Source organism: Numenius arquata, chromosome 1 (assembly GCF_964106895.1).
Source record: "Numenius arquata chromosome 1, bNumArq3.hap1.1, whole genome shotgun sequence".
In the NCBI taxonomy this organism is placed as follows: domain Eukaryota; kingdom Metazoa; phylum Chordata; class Aves; order Charadriiformes; family Scolopacidae; genus Numenius; species Numenius arquata.
Genome location: NC_133576.1, coordinates 77,030,310 through 77,047,745, shown reverse-complemented (window position 1 = coordinate 77,047,745; position 17,436 = coordinate 77,030,310). Strand labels below are relative to the sequence as shown.

General features: G+C 41.6%; 1 protein-coding gene across 1 annotated transcript in view; it reads right to left on the bottom strand.

Annotated features, from left to right (window-relative positions):
• The window catches only part of COL4A1 (collagen type IV alpha 1 chain), a 130,229-nt gene that overhangs the window by 57,683 nt on the left and 55,110 nt on the right, over positions 1-17,436 (bottom strand). The window contains exon 2 of the mRNA XM_074156738.1: positions 16,706-16,756. Coding sequence (XP_074012839.1) covers positions 16,706-16,756 — 51 coding nt within the window. The remainder of the gene's footprint in view (positions 1-16,705; positions 16,757-17,436) is intronic.

The following is a 17,436-nucleotide window of genomic DNA, read 5'->3' as shown; positions in this document are numbered from 1 at the left end:
TTATAAATTATTTCCCCTATTATTGTGTCTAGGGACTGCTGGACTGGGAGATTTTAGACTTGAGAGACTGGTAACGTGGATATAAATCAACTGTTTCCTGAAGTGTGGGCTCACAGGGTGTCTGGCCCATATGAATACAATGTTCTCAGGCTCTCCAGAGACTCAGACACGCGGTGAATAACAGTGTGCAGATCTTCCTCAAGCCATTTGAAAGATGCTCCATTTGCCTCTGCCAGCAGTCATCCTGCAGCTGAGATGGCAGGACTGACACATGCCTGCTCTTCAGCCGAAAAGGCATTAAAACTCAGTCTTGGGGAGAGATGTCAAAAGGCAGCTGAGCTGTTCTATCCAGCAAAGATGGCTCTTCTCCTCCTACTTTTAAAGGGATGGTGCCACCTCGCCCTTCTTTACACGAACTGGTATCATACCCTCAGCCTCCGCCGTGCCAGTTCAGCTCACTAAATTTACTCACTTTTCTTTAGTGAGTGATCTTGCTCTGGCCTCAGTGAGGAGCTCATCAGGCGGCCAGGCGGCTGCCAAAACTGATGTGAGGAGGACACAGCAATGCAGGACGCAGGGCAGAAAGGCAGCAAATGCAGCTTCTCACACCAGCGCAGTGAGGTTTGCTGGAGGTCATCCACCAGAGCTCCTCAGCTGTGCCTTCACTGCAAGAGGAACTGAGCTTGGAGCCAACAAACTCTTGGCCTTGCCGGAGAGGCCATCTTCAGGCCAGTGTTGCTGCTGACTCCAGCATCGTTATAAGCTCAAACTTTCTCTCTTGTAAACACACATGCTCCCCTCTTCCCAAAAGCTAACGTTCATTGAACTGAAACGCCACCAAGGGCATGTACGGCAAGGAAGTTCAACTGCTTCAAGATAAAAATTGACCATGTGCTTTCCAAAAAGAGAGAAGTTGGGCCTGACAATTCAGCATTCTTTTCTGTTTTTCTCTTATCCAAAGTCTGATATTAGAAACAGTCTCAAACACTGCTTTTGAAAGAGATTAGAGGCCTAGGTGTAACTGTGAAAAAGAAAACCCACCATCCAAAACATTCATCGCACCTTGATGATCCAGTGTGACCTTGTAAAATCCACAGTGATGCACAGCAGCCTTGCAACACCCTAGATGGTTTCTACCCAGACTACCCCGAGGCACGTGAGAGGAGAATGCAAGCTCCGTATTTGTTCCTTCAGCCGATGTAACTGCCAGCACTCAAGCGAACTGGCTTCGAAGTGTTAGACCAGTAATTACGCCGCACAGTGGGAAACACTATTGCGCGATCCGAGTAGGACTCTCGAGTCACTGTGCTTCTCTCCACGCTCTTTCAAACATTTGTTACAGAATTGTAATTGGCTCAGCGATACGCTAGTGAAGTAGAGGTGGGGAATACCCGATTCTTTAATAAAAGAGTATTTTTAACCACCAGAGGGAGCACTGGCCTTGAATATCTTTCAGGATTAAAATAAACATGTAGAATAGATCTCATCTGTTTGTCCTCAGCTGCACTCACCATTTTCAGTATTTTATTGAAAGTGTGAAGTGGATATCAGTCAAACAGAGTTACTGCTATATGCTCACAGGGCAAGCGTCCTCAAATGCACTAAGGATGCTTAACATTACAAAATTCCCACCGCACACCCTTCAGCACTAGAATCTATCTGTGCTACAGCTATACAGTTCTGGAGCCACTCGAGTGACAAGTAGTTAATTACAAAATCAACTGTGAAGACATGCAAAGAATCTGTGTAGGAGCTCTGTGAAGATCTCTGTGGGAGCTCTATCAAGATCTTGGCTCACCCAGAAGTTTTGGGGCTGAGCCCCTGACAGCATGCAGAATGGAAAACGGAGGCTGGGGGGTAGGGTGGGGGCAGAGCCAGCAAAATCTTGATCCTTTCACTGCCTGGAAGCATCTGAGAAAGCTCACCCATGTGGAAACACAAGTCCAGCATTTTTGGCTTGACTATCGGAAGGAGCAGCCATAACAGTTTTAAAGGACCTGCACAGCTGCACAGTCGGGCTGGCTGTGGCTGGATGAGTCCCCTGCACGACATCAAGCATTACCAGGGCCACTCTACATTACATGCAGACACATATGTCGACAAAGAGTTACCCTAACAGCTGCTGGGGACACAGCACTCTCTAGTGATGTCTTCTCTGCCATGGTGTTAGTTCTGCCATCTCCTTCTGCCTTTTTTCCCTCATAGGTGACTTTCACCTGTGGGACTCCTTTAGTCCCACAGTTAAACCTGTTCTTGGGCTGCACTTCCAGGTGGGAATGCCGATAAGTGTCTACTTAGGGCACAAAAGCCAGTGCCATAAAGGTTCATATACACCGGGGTAGAAACTGCACTCTGATCACCAAATGATGGCATCTCACTCTGTTTTTTCTCTCCCTGAAAGGATTGATCTTCCTTTCATGAAAGTATCCTTTCCCGAGCCTTGTGAATTTTCAACACTGGGGAACCTGTGCAGCTTGATAGAAAATGAAGCCAAACCTCCAATAGTGAATCTATCAGTACAAATATTTAATTAGAAAGCTGTTCAGGTTTACGGTTCAGGAATTGAGCCTGTGCCTCTTGCCTCCTAAATAAGAAAGAATGCTTAGACTGAAAGCATATTTCAGTGTCGCCTCATGGCTGCACAGAGCATTCCTCGGGAAGCTGCTAAGTGCTTCCCAGGAGTATAAAAATAGAAATAACAATCTTTGATTATCCTTTTTTCTCTACATCTCGGTATGTATGTGCTTAGTTGGTGTGCAAGCAAGTGGGTGGATATACAGTGTGTCTGAATTTGATTTAGAAGCTGAAGAAGAAGTAAAATAAGCTGAGTGAAGTAAAAATAGCATTCAAAAGTCAGTCATGACTATAGACTCAGCCTCCATTTAATTAACATCAAGCAACTGGTTGCTTATCAGCATCATATGATTTCAGTTAAACCAGCTATAAGTAATGGCCCCTCCTTACGTAATTTACCAGCCCTTCTTCATGTCATTCCTCTTCTTGCTTACCCCATAGTTACTCCTCAATTTCCAGCTGCGGTAATCAGTTTTTTCAACAGAGGTGCCCAAAATTCACTTTTTAGAACTTCTTGAGCCATGCACACTCTTAACTTAAGCTCCACATGTTTCCTTACATTTGTACATCTTTGGCTGATGTATTTTTTGTGTGATATTTGACTCCAGTGTAGATAAATGTTACAGATCCAGAAGTAGCTAGCATGCTGAGGAACGTATTTGTACTTACAGCAAAAGATTTTGCTTGTTTTCCCTCCATTAAAAAAAAAAAAAAAAGAAAAAGAAAAAAGAAAAAGATACTGAAGTTTAGTGAGGTGCACTTTTCATGCACCTTTCATTCATTAACAAAAGGTAGCATGCATGACCCCCAGTCTGAACATTTTATATACCAGGAGTAGTCTAACTCAAAGCATGATTGAGGGCATGGCATATAAAGGAAAGGAATACAAAGACAAGACTAATAGATAGCAGAAGCCAATAAACAGCAAGTGAACTTTCTTTTCCAACTGTGGAAGTCTGTTTGCACAACGCTTGGCAGTTTAACACTAAGGTATGTGGTTCGTTGTCTTTACGTTTAAAATTGTCTTGAATTTTGAAAGAAAAAGCCCACAGAGCTCATGATGTTTCAGTAGGAAGTCACAAAAACCTTTTACCAAAGGTACACATGGGTTTTTCCAAACTTTTTTTTAAAATCAGACATGGATCAAGGAGCCTCTTCCCATCAGTTAGAACCACCCTGGGGAATAGAAGAACCTCAAAGAACACAAGGGAAGAGGACGTTTGAAGGACAAAGGCATTTGCAGTGTAAAAAGAAGGAAATTCTATCACCTGCAGACAGGTTGAATCAAAAGGGTACTATATTTCCCACCCCTTCTAATCATCTGTTGAACTCATTAGGTCTGAGTAACCCTTCCTTTGTTTTATTGCACATTGTGTTAAATCACTTCCAGTGTCGAAGGTCCAAGAATATAAGGGGCAAAAATGTTCCACGCCCTTCCTTCTTCATTAGTGAAAATTATTTAGCATTTGTTTGCATTTGGCACTGTTTAAAGGCTCACATTTAAAGATGAAACAGCAGAAAAAAAAGGTCTTGAACTTTTCAGATTTTTTTAATTTATTTTTGTTCAGATCCTAGACCTGGAATGAAATATGACATTACATGCAAGTTTTATTCTCTTGCCAAAGGTTTGTCATGGACATATTTACAGAAAATAATCTCTTCCATAAATAGTAAAAACATGGGCAGCTGCTCCTAGACAGTACAGACTGCAATAAAGTTCTCATAATGAAGTAGCCCATATCTTACAGAGTTCACGACAGACAGTACTATTCTAGACAGTGCTATTCTAGCTGCTTTTTGGGGTTAGGTTTGAAATAGCATTTCTCAAGTTTTAAACATTTTGAAAGTTGTATAGGAGTGAAATATCTTTCCACAAAAGCTAGTGGAAATACTCTAGCTTCTGATTTTTTTTTTTTTTTCATTAAAATACCAGCAGGTATTGTGCCTCAAAAGTGTAAATCAGTGTTTCCTCAATTTAATGTCTAGTCTCGTTTCTTCAATTTAATCTCTAGAGTCTCTTGACTTAAGCAGATGCAATGGAGAACAGAAACTACAATATGATTTTTTTCTAGTACTTTCAGGATTGTTCAGCCTAAACCAATTAAGTCGAAGATGCAATAATCATTCATAATAGTGAAAACCTAGTATTTCCCTTATTTTGACATTGTGGAGGATATCAGTACCATTACTTGTCAGTGAATGCCAACCAGAAGTTGGTATACACCTTAGTAGGTGTCTTTAAGGTTCTGTTTTGGGAAAAAGGAAAAAAAAAAGGCAGGCAAGCATGTGTAAACGGGCCTGTCAGAATACATGAAATTCGTGATGTATGACTGCCACCCAGAGGAGCTCGTGGGGAAATGACACAGCCACGGGAGGTGGGAGTCACACGGGACAGCTCTTCCCCTCCAGCACCGATCCTCCCTGCCCTTCCTGAAAGCTGACCCTGCCCAACGAGAGGCAGGGTGCGAAGACGGTTTGCTTCTCTCTTCTTTGCCTCTACTCTCCTACAGCTGGAGAGTTTCACCTTCCCGAGCGTCTCTTTTTTTTCTGAGGTAAACATCATCCCTCAGCTCCCATGCCATGGCACTGATATAAATTAATTAAATTTAATAGCTAGAACTTCCTGAAGAGATCCTTTTGGAGGGCTTTTACGAGGCTGCATGTACCCTGCCTGGATTTCCAACTTCCATCTCCACATATTTTCAGACAGAAACGAAGTTTGAGTTGAAGATCTGTAATCGCATCCTTAACTCAGAAACCTCGTTAAAGATGCTGCAGACAGTGCTCCGCTACACCGGCCTTTGGTATTCCTCCCTTTTTTTACACCTAAATCCTGACATGGGAGTCAGAGGGCACTTTCAACTGCCCCTCTGTTGCTACAGTCCCTCCCTTCTGTTACTACTACTTCAACCCATTCGTTTTGCAGTCTTTCAGTCTTTGCCTGGCACTCGAGCAAACTGTTTTAACAAAACTAAGGGTTACCAAAGCCCCCTGACGCTTTTAGTGTTCTGCCAGCTAGCCATGAAATACTTTTGTTGCATCGGTTTACAGTCAGTAAGCGTCAAATGAGAAAAGAGTGAGAAGACATCGGATTTGATGCCAGTGTCTGTGTTCGCTCACCCACTGGACTCAGTTATTTACTTTAACTGTGCACACTGATCTTTGACACCAGCCTTGGTGAGAATTATTTTTGTTGGCATATCAAAACATTTAAAAATGTTCCAGCTGAACTTCAGTGGAAGCTGTCACATGCCTTCTTTAAAAGCTACAAAATTTATGGGTAGGTTTCGCCATTCTAGTCACTCTTAAATATTCTAAGGGATAGAAACATGATTTTCCAGACAGGAGTCTAAGTTGCTTTTCCCTTGACTTTACCTTAATTTTGCTTTTTTTGTTGTTGTTAAAGATGATGTAGGAGAAGATTTTACCTGTTACTGAGAGCTAATAAGTATTCTCATCACTTCGGTTAACTTTCTTTGCTATGTTGTCTGTAGCTCAATTTACTCATTGTTCTGTAGAACTTTTTCAGGTGTTATACTTACCTGAAAGGAAATGTAAATCCTTTTTAACATCTCTTAAAAATGCTTTCTCAGCTGTTCTTGTTCCTTTTGTGATATTAAGCTTCTTTCTTGGCTAAGCTAGAGAGGTTCTCCAGCTGGTTAGGAACTTGCTTGTCTGATAAAGTACTCCACTATCACTTTTTTAGCACCTACTTCAGGTTTCCCACTTTCATGCTGCTTCTTACTGTTCTATCTCTTTCCAGGCACATAAGTTTTGCTATTTCTTCTGCAGGAGGTGTTTTCGAGAATTTTGTATGAAATTCAGCTTTTTACCCCAAACTTTAAGAGAATTCAGATCTGCTTTTCTGAAAACCAACATCATATGGCCAGATGTCTTCAATGACTAATGTAAGTTATGACCTCTCACTGAAAACATAGGTCTAAAATCTGAAATAGGAGGTCGCTGGGCAAAGAAAAATCAAACTTGCTAATACAAGTATGGGATTTAAAAAAAAAAAAAAAAGTCCAAACAACCTCCCAAAACACTTTTTGCTCTTGGCTGGAAAGACTAGAAAGCAACTTAAGGAGATTACCATATTACTGTGGTTCCCAAGTAACAATAATATATGCCCAGGTTGCTTCCTGTGACTACTGCTACAGAGAAAATGTAGGCAGAGACAGATTAAGTGCATCAGGTATTAAATTCTTGTGTGGGAACTGACATATCACAGAAACATCAGTTATAGTGGCTGGCTTGGTCTGAGATCCCCAGCAAGCACAATATAAATTGAATGGCAGAACAATTTAAAGAAGCCTGAGGGATAAACTACAAAATGTAACTTCTGTTGCCCCCCAGACATATGCTGTCCCAGCTCCGTAATCTACACCCACAAAATCCTGTTTGTATCATAGAGTATTAGTGTTACGGGCAGTAAGATGAACACACAGAAAGCAGAAGCAGACTGCAGGTGCTGTCACGCATACAACAAAAAACCTGCAAGCCAGGGCATAAGTTTCATAATCACTATGTAGCCAGTAGACACTGGAAGCGTGACTCTGTTTGCATGGACAAAATTTTAAATTTGGGAAGATTCCAAACTACACATTGCCTGCTTCCTCAGCATGCAGATTTCAGAGAAGTGGAGGTCTTAGAGGTCTTTTCTCATCTTACTTTGATCTCACATTTGGGAAAATTTAGTGACTTCATTGGAGGCTTACATGCTTCAGATCAAAATAAGGCGCTGTAATCCTTTGAGAAATCATAATGAAGACATACACTAACAGCAGTTGTACAAATGCAATATCAAACCCTGTGAGAGCATGTTTTATTCCATGATGAATGCTTGACATTATTACACCAGCACCTTTACAACCAAAGATACGCATCTGGCAACAGCTGGTTAAAAGGTTGTATTATGCCAACTGCAATACAAGAAAAAGTCAGCTTTGAAAACTAAATATGAGCATCACATAGTACTACTGGGAAATCTGATTTTATAGCACTCTTTCTCTAGAAATAAATTCATCGGTGTAATCCACTAGTTTGTGTTAACCAAAGATGTGTACCGTACTGAGTGCAAAAATACATCTTAATATAGAAATGTTGCCAGAGACGTTCGGTTCCATTTGGACAAATAGGACAAATGGCTCCAATGACTATTTTGAATGAAGAAAATCTGATGGCTCCACAGGCCACTTAGCAGTTTGGTCTGCCAGCTGGGAAACTGTAGAAAACTTTCAATACTTAGCATATCCCACTCCGTAGTATTCAAAGTCTTTTGATATCTCATTCTTTTCAAGAATAGTAGCTCTTTATGAAACATAGATGTTCTTTTTCCCTGATTTGAAATAAAAGGATTATTTTATTCTGAGTGACATAAGGAAAGGGTAAATCAATAGAAATACACTACCGTCACTGAAGAATTGACACAAATGTTGTAACAATGGCCTGATTTTCGAAACTATTTATAAACCAAAAGTCTCCTTGAAGAATATCAAACCTGCAGCTGATCAATATCTTTGCTTATTTTATTACAGTCATCTGATTTCCCCCTTTCAGGAATGATTAGATGTTTTCATGTTATCTATTAGCTCTTTCCACACTGCAAACAACCTTTTTTTCCAACATTGCCCATCAGCCCTCTTGTGAACTTGATGTCCCTCTATGGGATGTATAATTCAGCTGTGCTTTCCTTGGTGTCCTCAGTTCATAGTCTTTCCAACTCAGGTATAAACATGTGCTGTGCAGGAAGTAAGTTTCTACAGCAGCCATATAATAGAAACACTCAGCAAAACTATGGAAAAACTGATTAAAACCAAATAGAATCACAGAATCACATAGGGTTGGAAGGGACCTCTGGAGATCATCTAGTCCAACACCCCTGCCAAAACAGGTCCACCTAAAGCAGGCTGAACAAGAACTTGTCCAGGCGGGTTTTGAATGTCTCCAGAGAAGGAGACTCCACCACCCCCCTGGGCAGCCTATTCCAGTGCTCTGCCACCCTCGAAGTAAAGAGGTTCCTCCTCGTGTTTAGGTGGAACTTCTTATATTCAAGTTTTTGCCCGTTTCCTCTTGTCCTATCCCTGGGCACCACTGAAAAAACACCAGCCCCGTCCTCTTGACACCCACCCTTTAAGTATTTATAGGTACTGATCAGATCCACCCACAGTCTTCTCTCCTCCAGACTAAAAAGACCCAAGTCCCTCAGCCTTTCCTCGTAAGAGAGATGCTCCAGGCCCCTAATCATCTTTGTAGCCCTCTGCTGTACCCTCTCCAGCAGTCGCCTGTCCTTCTTGAACTGGGGAGCCCAGAACTGGACACACTACTCAGATGTGGCCTCACCAGGGCAGAGTAGAGGGGGAGGATAACCTCCCTCGACCTGCCGTTCACACTCTTCCTGATGCACCCCAGGATGCCATTGGCCTTCTTGGCCACAAGGGCACATTGTCGGCTCATGGTCATCCTATTGTCCACCAGGACTCCCAGGTCTTTCTCCTCAGAGGTGCTCTCCAGCAAGTCAGCCCCCAACCTGTACTGGTGCATGGGGTTATTTCTCCCCAGGTGCAGCACCCTACACTTGCCTTTATTGAAGTACATCAGGTTCCTCTCTGCCCGACCCTCCAGCCTGTCCAGGTCATGCTGGATGGCAGCACAGCCCTCTGGTGTGTCAACGACCCCTCCCAGTTTTGTATCATCAGCAAACTTGGTGAGGGTACACTCCATCCCCTCATCCAGGTCATTGATGAATATATTGAAGAGGACTGGACCCAGTACTGACCCCTGGGGGACTCCACTTGTTACAGACCTCCAACTAGATTCTGTGCCCATAATAACAACCCTCTGAGCTCTGTCTTTCAGACAGTTTTCAATCCACCTCACTGTCCATTCCTCTAATCCACACTTCCTAAGCTTACCTATGAGGATGCTGTAGGAGACTGTGTCAAAAGCCCTGCTGAAATCAAGGTAGACAACATCCACCACCCTCCCTTCATCTGTCCAACCAGTCATGCCATCATAGAAGGCTATCAGGTTAGTCAGACATGACTTCCCTTTGGTGAATCCGTGTTGACTACTTCTGATAGCTTTCTTTTCCTCCATATGCTTTGAGATGATGTCCAGAATGAGTCATTCCATCATCTTTCCAGGGATGGAGGCGAAGCTGACCGGCCTGTAGTTTCCAAGTGCACATTGATATGAAATAGTGCCAATGGAAAGTGTAAAAATGAATGTTCTTGATAAAAAAAAGTCTTGATGTTGCTGTGGTGGTGCAACAACCCACACACTCCCCAACTCAGTGCTTGGCACAATTTCCACTCCCACCTGGGCCACAGAACAATACAATGGACCAAAACATTACCTGAGATACATTATGGTCCAACATAAAAGAGAGAAAAAGATGGAGAGTAACGGACCAGAATGGTATGGCATCCCTTTAGTGTACTTGGCTCCCATGACTCCTATCGCTTGGGAACAATAACAATAACCAGTCACTCCTGACAATCTATGGATCTTGGCCCAAAGAAGGGGGTAAGACCAGAACTCCAAGATCTAATAAGTTCTGAGTTTTACGTAACTGGTGGAAAGTACCAGAATACCCCATTGTCCAAGTTGGGCCGGGGTGGAAAACTATCTAATGAAAGTCAATTATCTCGGGTCCTATAAGTAGTGATTCTAGTAAGACCCTTTGAGCTCTTCTGGATCTCAGCAGGCTGTGATCAGCATCTCCCCTGAGTTGGGATGCTGCTTCAGCAGACACCTCCAGGATTAAAAGGCATGGGTGAGTCAACCCTCTCGAGTTTCAGTTATTGCCCACTGAGGAATGCCGATGCATTGTGAGTATTTACTCCAAACTTGAGAAGAGGGACATTTTAACTATAGGCTAGCCTCTCTTTCATCCACCTCTCTATTCATGAGTTTCTAATATACACAGTAGCTTTTATGAGTGTGGGTGTTCTTATACTTCATTGGATCCAAATACTTTCTGTCCATGTGTCTGTGCGTGTGTAAGGAGGCACCTGTCGGCTCACTGAAGTCGCCTGCAGCAAAGAGACCCTTGGTCCTAGCAGTTAAAAACTCGGGTGTGGGTGTGTGTGTGACTTCTCAAGTGGTCTGTGTTTGTATGTTTGTGCTCACATGCATATGCATTGATTTGTCATGCTTTATAGTGAATTAGCATGAAGCTTGTAATTTTTGAATCTGTAATTAAGTTGTTCAAATATTTTGTTAAATATTTAAATCCTTAAATTGGTTAATGTTTAAGTGCTGCTAAAATTCAACCTCTTGAGCTACCTCAAATCATTAATAAATTTTGAATTGCTGCTAAATCATAACGGTGTCAAATATTCCATCTGTGACAGTTGCTAATACTGGCTGAATATGAAAACCACAGATCTAGTGATAACTGATTTACTCCAATAGAGGAACTGATGTGTTACCCTCTGCTATATTGTAAAGGAAACTCAGAAGTACTTAATAGTGATCTTCCCACTAACTGTTGGAGCATCTCTCCAACAAGGGGATTTACATTGTTTTAAATAATCTATATCACAAATATTTTTGTTGTATCTTTTGATACCTAAAATGACAGGAAAAGCCTTGAAGGCCCTCCTAATCTGGTGAACCTTAAAAAAACCAAAGCAAACCAAACCAAATATACAGGGACACAGTCAACCGGAACAGTCAACTCTTCATTACCCACAGAAAGTGGAGAAGCACAATCACCTGCACACAACAAAACCATGCGTGACTCTTAAGGCTGTATGAGGGTGCAGGAAAGAAAAGACTGTTTGCTGCTCCTGTTGATGGGGGACCACAGAACTGTCCCAGTGACTTTCAGCCTAAGCTAGTAACCGAGCTACCTGGCTTCCAGACCCAAAATGGCTCAAGCAAAGCCAGTTTGTGTACTTCTGCAGCATGATCAATTCACACAGGGATGATACACCCAGCAAGGGAAATGGAGAAGGAATTTTTATGTAGGTATAATAATACAGATACATCTTCAGAATTAGGCAAGCAAAAAGATGCCAATATAAAATTATTTGCTCAAGTTTTCTTACATCTCAAACAACAAAAAAAACCCACAAAAGCAGCAGCTACGTGAGAGTTAATTCCATTCTTATTTTCTATTTTCTCCCAGAATTTCCTGGCAGAGATTTTTTTTTTAAGTGCAATACTTCACGTGCAATGACAAAATCACTTTTGATATTCTCGTCACTTTAACTTTTAACAGGTAATGCTGAGGCAGGGCAATCATCATAAAGGATTTATACTAAAGAATGAGCATTTATACTTTAATGCATTCTAACTGATACGTGTTAGAAGATGAATCATTCTGTATTAGTTACAACAAAGTTCCAGTGTAACCTCCATTTATACGTGTTTCTGATACAGAGTAAAATGAGTGTAAATGGTCATGAATGAGAGAATGAACATTCCTGGAAAAAGTCAGCGCATGGAGAATTTTACTCGGCTCTATACAGTCTTTGTTCTAAATGGTAATGAAATGCTTAACATGCTTTTTCTACACACATTAATGGCTAGAGCTTCTTATCTCCACAGCTGCTTGAAATTGTTCTCAAAATCTAGGTAGGCATAAAAGAGAAAACATAGCTTCTGTCTATTTCTGAGAAACCCAGTAAAATGTAGGCGAGCATTAAAACTCTAATCAGTTTAAACAGCTCTTACACTTTAACGAGGTTAGAAAGAACAGTGAATTATTATACAGAAAACCAAATAAAAAGTGTAAAAGGAAAAGTGTAAAAGAAGATGTTTTAGGCTAATCTATTTAATGGAAAACAGTAAGGTATTATTTATTATTGTATCATTTTAGCAATATTATGTTTTTCTAAAATTTCTGCACCTTTTGTTTGGCAAATACTTGATACTTTACATTTTACAGCTTAAAATAACAGCCTGATGTTCAGTGTAATAATAGAGGCTTTATAGGATAAGAGCCATCTGTTGCAATTACACTCACTTTCTGAAATTTTCTGAAAGGGATGAAAACCCTTAGACTTTGTCAATTATATGCCCTTGATAAAGCATGAGTCATCTTAAAGGAGTTTGGCATAGAGATACAATTTTCATGGAAACAGCCTAATGAGAGAACATATTGAATGTATTCTAAATATGGCCATCCAAATGGTCATATTGATGAAAAGATTCTCAAATGAGACAGAAAAATATGGCAGTGTAATTTAGTCTTCCACGTCTGAAATGCTGTCTAGTAATTTCTTGGGCATTTCACAGCTTTTAAGTCAAATACTATTTTCAGCATTTTTTCTGGTGAGATCATTAATATGATTATTTGGCCAAATGTATTTTAATTAAACCCCACCCCCAAATCATAGAGTCTGGAACTTCTTCCCACACTATGGTAGGAAATATATCTCCAGATGTTAATAATTAAGGCATTAAAGGGTAAACCCAGCACTCACTTCCGCAGCTGCCGAAGCTCCCACGGCATTAAACTGGTGTGGTTACATTGCTGAAGAGTGTGGGCGGATTGGAAAAGGCCCTTCAGCGTCTGTGCACTTCTGCACAACATGGAAGCCAGATCAAAAGGGTTTCCAGTGCAGGCAACATGTTGGCTGTGGATGGTGCAAGGCAGAATGAATACGTACTTCCCACGCAAGTGGCTACGTGAGAAGTGAAGAGCAGATGTTCTCTAACGTGGTCTCCTGGGGTGCCACAAGAGCTGGGCATGGCGGCCCTCTTCTGGCCTGGATCCTGGCTAGGATCTAGGCTTTCTAACCAGTCCTTCTCTAATTAAGCAACATTCACATAGACCTCTGAGGTAACAGGTACCACTACTGATGAGCGCATTAATGGGAACCGTGTTTAGCAGAGACATTGCAAATCCAAATGTGCTGGTTGGAAAAACCATTGCTAGACCCTCACCAACTTCTGTCTTCAGTCCTGGGACTGGGTAGCAGGCTGATCTTATTCTAGACAGACATTAAATGTAAAGAATTGGAACAAAAAGTTGTACTAGGCTAAAACAAGTGCAGGGGGCAGATATTTTTAAATAAAACTCAGAGCAAGTATTGATATACTTTTGATGATTGAACACTGATATACATTGATTGACTTGGTGGATAAGGAACTGGCTGAATGGCCGCACTCAAAGGGTTGTGGTCAATGTTCAATGTCCAATTGGCGGCCAGTGACGAGTGGAGTCCCTCAGGGGTCGGTACTGGGACCAGTGCTGTTCAACATCTTTGTCGGAGACGTGGACAGTGGGATAGAGTGCACCCTCAGCAAGTTTGCCAACGACACCAAGCTCGGTGGCGCAGTCGACACACTGGAGGGAAGGGATGCCATCCAGAGGGACCTGGACAGGCTTGAGAGTGCAAATTGCATGAAGTTCAACCAGGCCAAGTGCAGGGTCCTGCACCTGGGACGTGGCAATCCCAGGCACAAATACAGGTTGGGTGGAGAATGGCTGGAGAGCAGCCCTGAGGAGAAGGACTTGAGAGTGCTCATGGATGAGAAGCTCAACATGAGCTGGCAGTGCTCACTGGCAGCCCAGAAAGACAACCGCATCCTGGGCTGCATCAAGAGAAGTGTGGCCAGCAGGTCATGGGAGGTGATTCTACCCCTCTACTCTGCGCTCATGAGACCCCACCTGGAATACTGTGTCCAGCTTTGGAGTCCTCAACACAGGAAGGACATGGACCTGTTGGAACGGGTCCAGCGGAGGGCCACGAAGATGATCAGAGGGATGGAGCACCTCCCCTATGGAGACAGGCTGAGAGAGCTGGGGTTGTTCAGCCTGGAGAAGAGAAGGCTCCGGGGAGACCTCATAGCAGCCTTCCAATATCTGAAGGGAGCCTACAGGAGAGCCGGAGAGGGACTCTTTTTCAGGAAGTGTAGTGACAGGACAAGGGGTAATGGTTTTATATTGGAAGAGGGGAGATTTAGATAAAATACTAGGAAGAAATTCTTTACTGTGAGGGCGGTGAGGCACTGGAACAGGTTGCCCAGGGAAGTTGTGGATGCCCCATGCCTGGAGGTGTTCAAGGCCAGGTTGGATGGGGCTTTGAGCAACCTGGTCTAGCGGGAGGTGTCTCTGCCCAGGGCAGGGAGGTTGGAACTCGATGATCTTTAAGGTCCCTTCCAACTCTAACCATTCTATGATTCTATGATACTTTGATTTGATTCAAGTTACTTTTAAATGCATTCCAAAATACTTTCAAATGCCTTTCCGGAATATTGTTTTCTAGGTATAATTATTCATTCACCTGTCTAGATGTCTCTAATGTCAATAATTAAATTTCCTACACAGTCTAAAAGAATGTAAATATTTCACTACGCATATGTTTAAAGACAGAGAAGTTTGTGATGGAACCCATTAGGAAAAGCATGGAGTACAATGACTTGCTGGAAAAGTTTGCATAAGATCTGGAGTTTACTATGACTTCTGCTGCCATGGGCTGATATTTTTCTCTCTTCTACATTTTTAAATAATCTACATTAATTTGAGGTAGTTTTGGCTTCTAGCATATCAGACAAGCACCTTTTTCTTTCAAAAAGAACTTTTGAGTCTCTGGACTATGCAAATGAAAAATGCCAACAAGAGCTCTACCAAAGAAAGTCAGGATTACAGCTGGAAATAAATTACGTGTAAGGTTTAATACAATTTATTGCCCCAAACTATCATTTTTTCAAATTATGATCTAGTTACAAGATGCTGCCATGCTCTATGAAATGAAAACTAATTGCTTTTAACAAGAGAGTTATAATGTAGTATCTCTCTCATTCTACAATGATTCATTTGTACTTGTTACTGAAAAATAAGATCAAGATATCAAGGAATAAATTCAGAGCTTGGAACCCTTCCCAAGTTCTTGCTTTATTTTTTTTTAATATATAGCTGCTTTTATTAAACAGATATTAATGGGTCGCTAACAAAAGGAGACTCCACCTAAAAGATGTTTTGGACCTTGACACTTTTCATCTGTCTAACAAATTAATCTGGGTTCTGTTACAAAGAAAATTATCTTTGCTTGGGTCTTGAATTAAGTCATTTACATTCCTTATTCTGGAAAACACCAAAGAAAAGCCACTAACAAACAGTTTTAAAACCCTCACCTGTAAATATGTAGCTATTGCATGTGAGATGATGTAAAACACCAGCTGTATATTTATTTAAAAAAACAAAACGAAAAACAAACCAACCCCCTACATCTTCTAAGCAGTCCTTTGGGTGACCTGAACAACTTACCTCAAAAAATGTTCCCACTGCAATCACAGAATGATTAAACCTTTGGTTTACACTCATTTATAATGGTAGATATACAGTACATGTGCATCCAGAACAGAACACGCTGTAGATTAAAATCTCTACAGCAAAATTGGAAGAGATAAGGAGAGTGATTGAATGTCTACAATATTTACAAAAGCAGGTAATTTACAGGGGGAACTCATGGAATGCTTAAGTACGTTATATTTTTTCTTCACTGTTACTGCTTAAAAAGAAACCTGTAAAGCGCCTTTTCTGTTTCATAAACAGAAAGTTGGATAGCTGAATGGGAATTTTAAAACCTATTTGCAAGGTTCGGTCAAAAAGTTTTAATTTTTTTTTTTCTTGACCTGAAACACTTTGCTATATTTAAGTTGCTTATTAACCTCCTTCCTATTACAGATTATTGCCTCCCAGGGTTAACCCTGGTCAGGGTACACTGCTTATGATACATCACAGCCTTCCTGGAGAGCAATCTGCCCAGCATGCTGAGGGGAGCATTTCTGCCCTGACCTGCTTGCACCGCTTCCAGAGGTGGTCAGGCTGTCAAGCCTGCTACCCACTGAAAAGACTGGAGGTGAGGTGGTAGGAAAGGTGAGCGTGCCAGGTTGGCATCCTGCTTGATGGGGAAAGAGGGAGGGCATGGCCAAGCACCGGGCTAGGGGCTTCATCCTGCAGTGAGGGCATTCGGCTGTTCCCCACACCTGTCCCTCCTGTCTGAGCTGGGTGCTTTTTGGAAACCCTGTTGTTGAGCGCATGGCCTGGCCTTGGCAATGCTCCATGGTGGTGCAAGTGTTCACCAAAACCAGCAGCTCACCTGCCTCCCAGTAGACTATACACTGTGTGGTTTAAATAAGCAAGATAATGAAATGGAGAGATCTGACTTACCTTTTGCCCTTTTACTCCACTGCAGTCACATTTTCCACAACCGGAACAACCCTGAAAACAAAAGAGAAATTGAGAATTAATTGTCTGAACTAGGTCACGGGCAGAACATACTGCAATGGGCCAGGGACATCAGCAGTACCATCCAGACTGCCAGGCTGGCCAGCATGGGGAACGTGTGCTTAAGCCCAATGCAATACTTTATATAGATGTACACTTCTGGTCTTACTCATAGTCCAATAAAAAACGCCTTTGTAAAAGAAGAAAAAAACTTACTATAGTTTTTAAACATAGAAAACTGTCTTATTACTTCTAAATCATTGGGGTTTGGGCCACCATTTAAAAAATAACTCATTTTTATAGAATACACACATACCCCACATCTATCAATATGAACACCTCAATTTAAAACAAGTGGATTCTCCTTTATGGTTCTATATTCATACATTTAGAGCCCAACAGAATACTTAAAACAAAGTCAATCCAGTCATAGAAGCATTTCTTAATATCAGTTTGTTAATAAATGGCTTGTGTTCTGTGTAAATACTTAATCATAGAATCATAGAATTGTCTCTGTAAATATGTGCCATTGATTTGAGGAAAAAGGGATGGCGAAATTGCAGTTCATGATTTATTTTCTACACTTAAGAAGAAAAACAACAGACCTGAAGAATATGGGTTTTGGTTTTTTTTCTGAAGACAAAAAAATATTGCCTACACCCTTTGGATGTTTA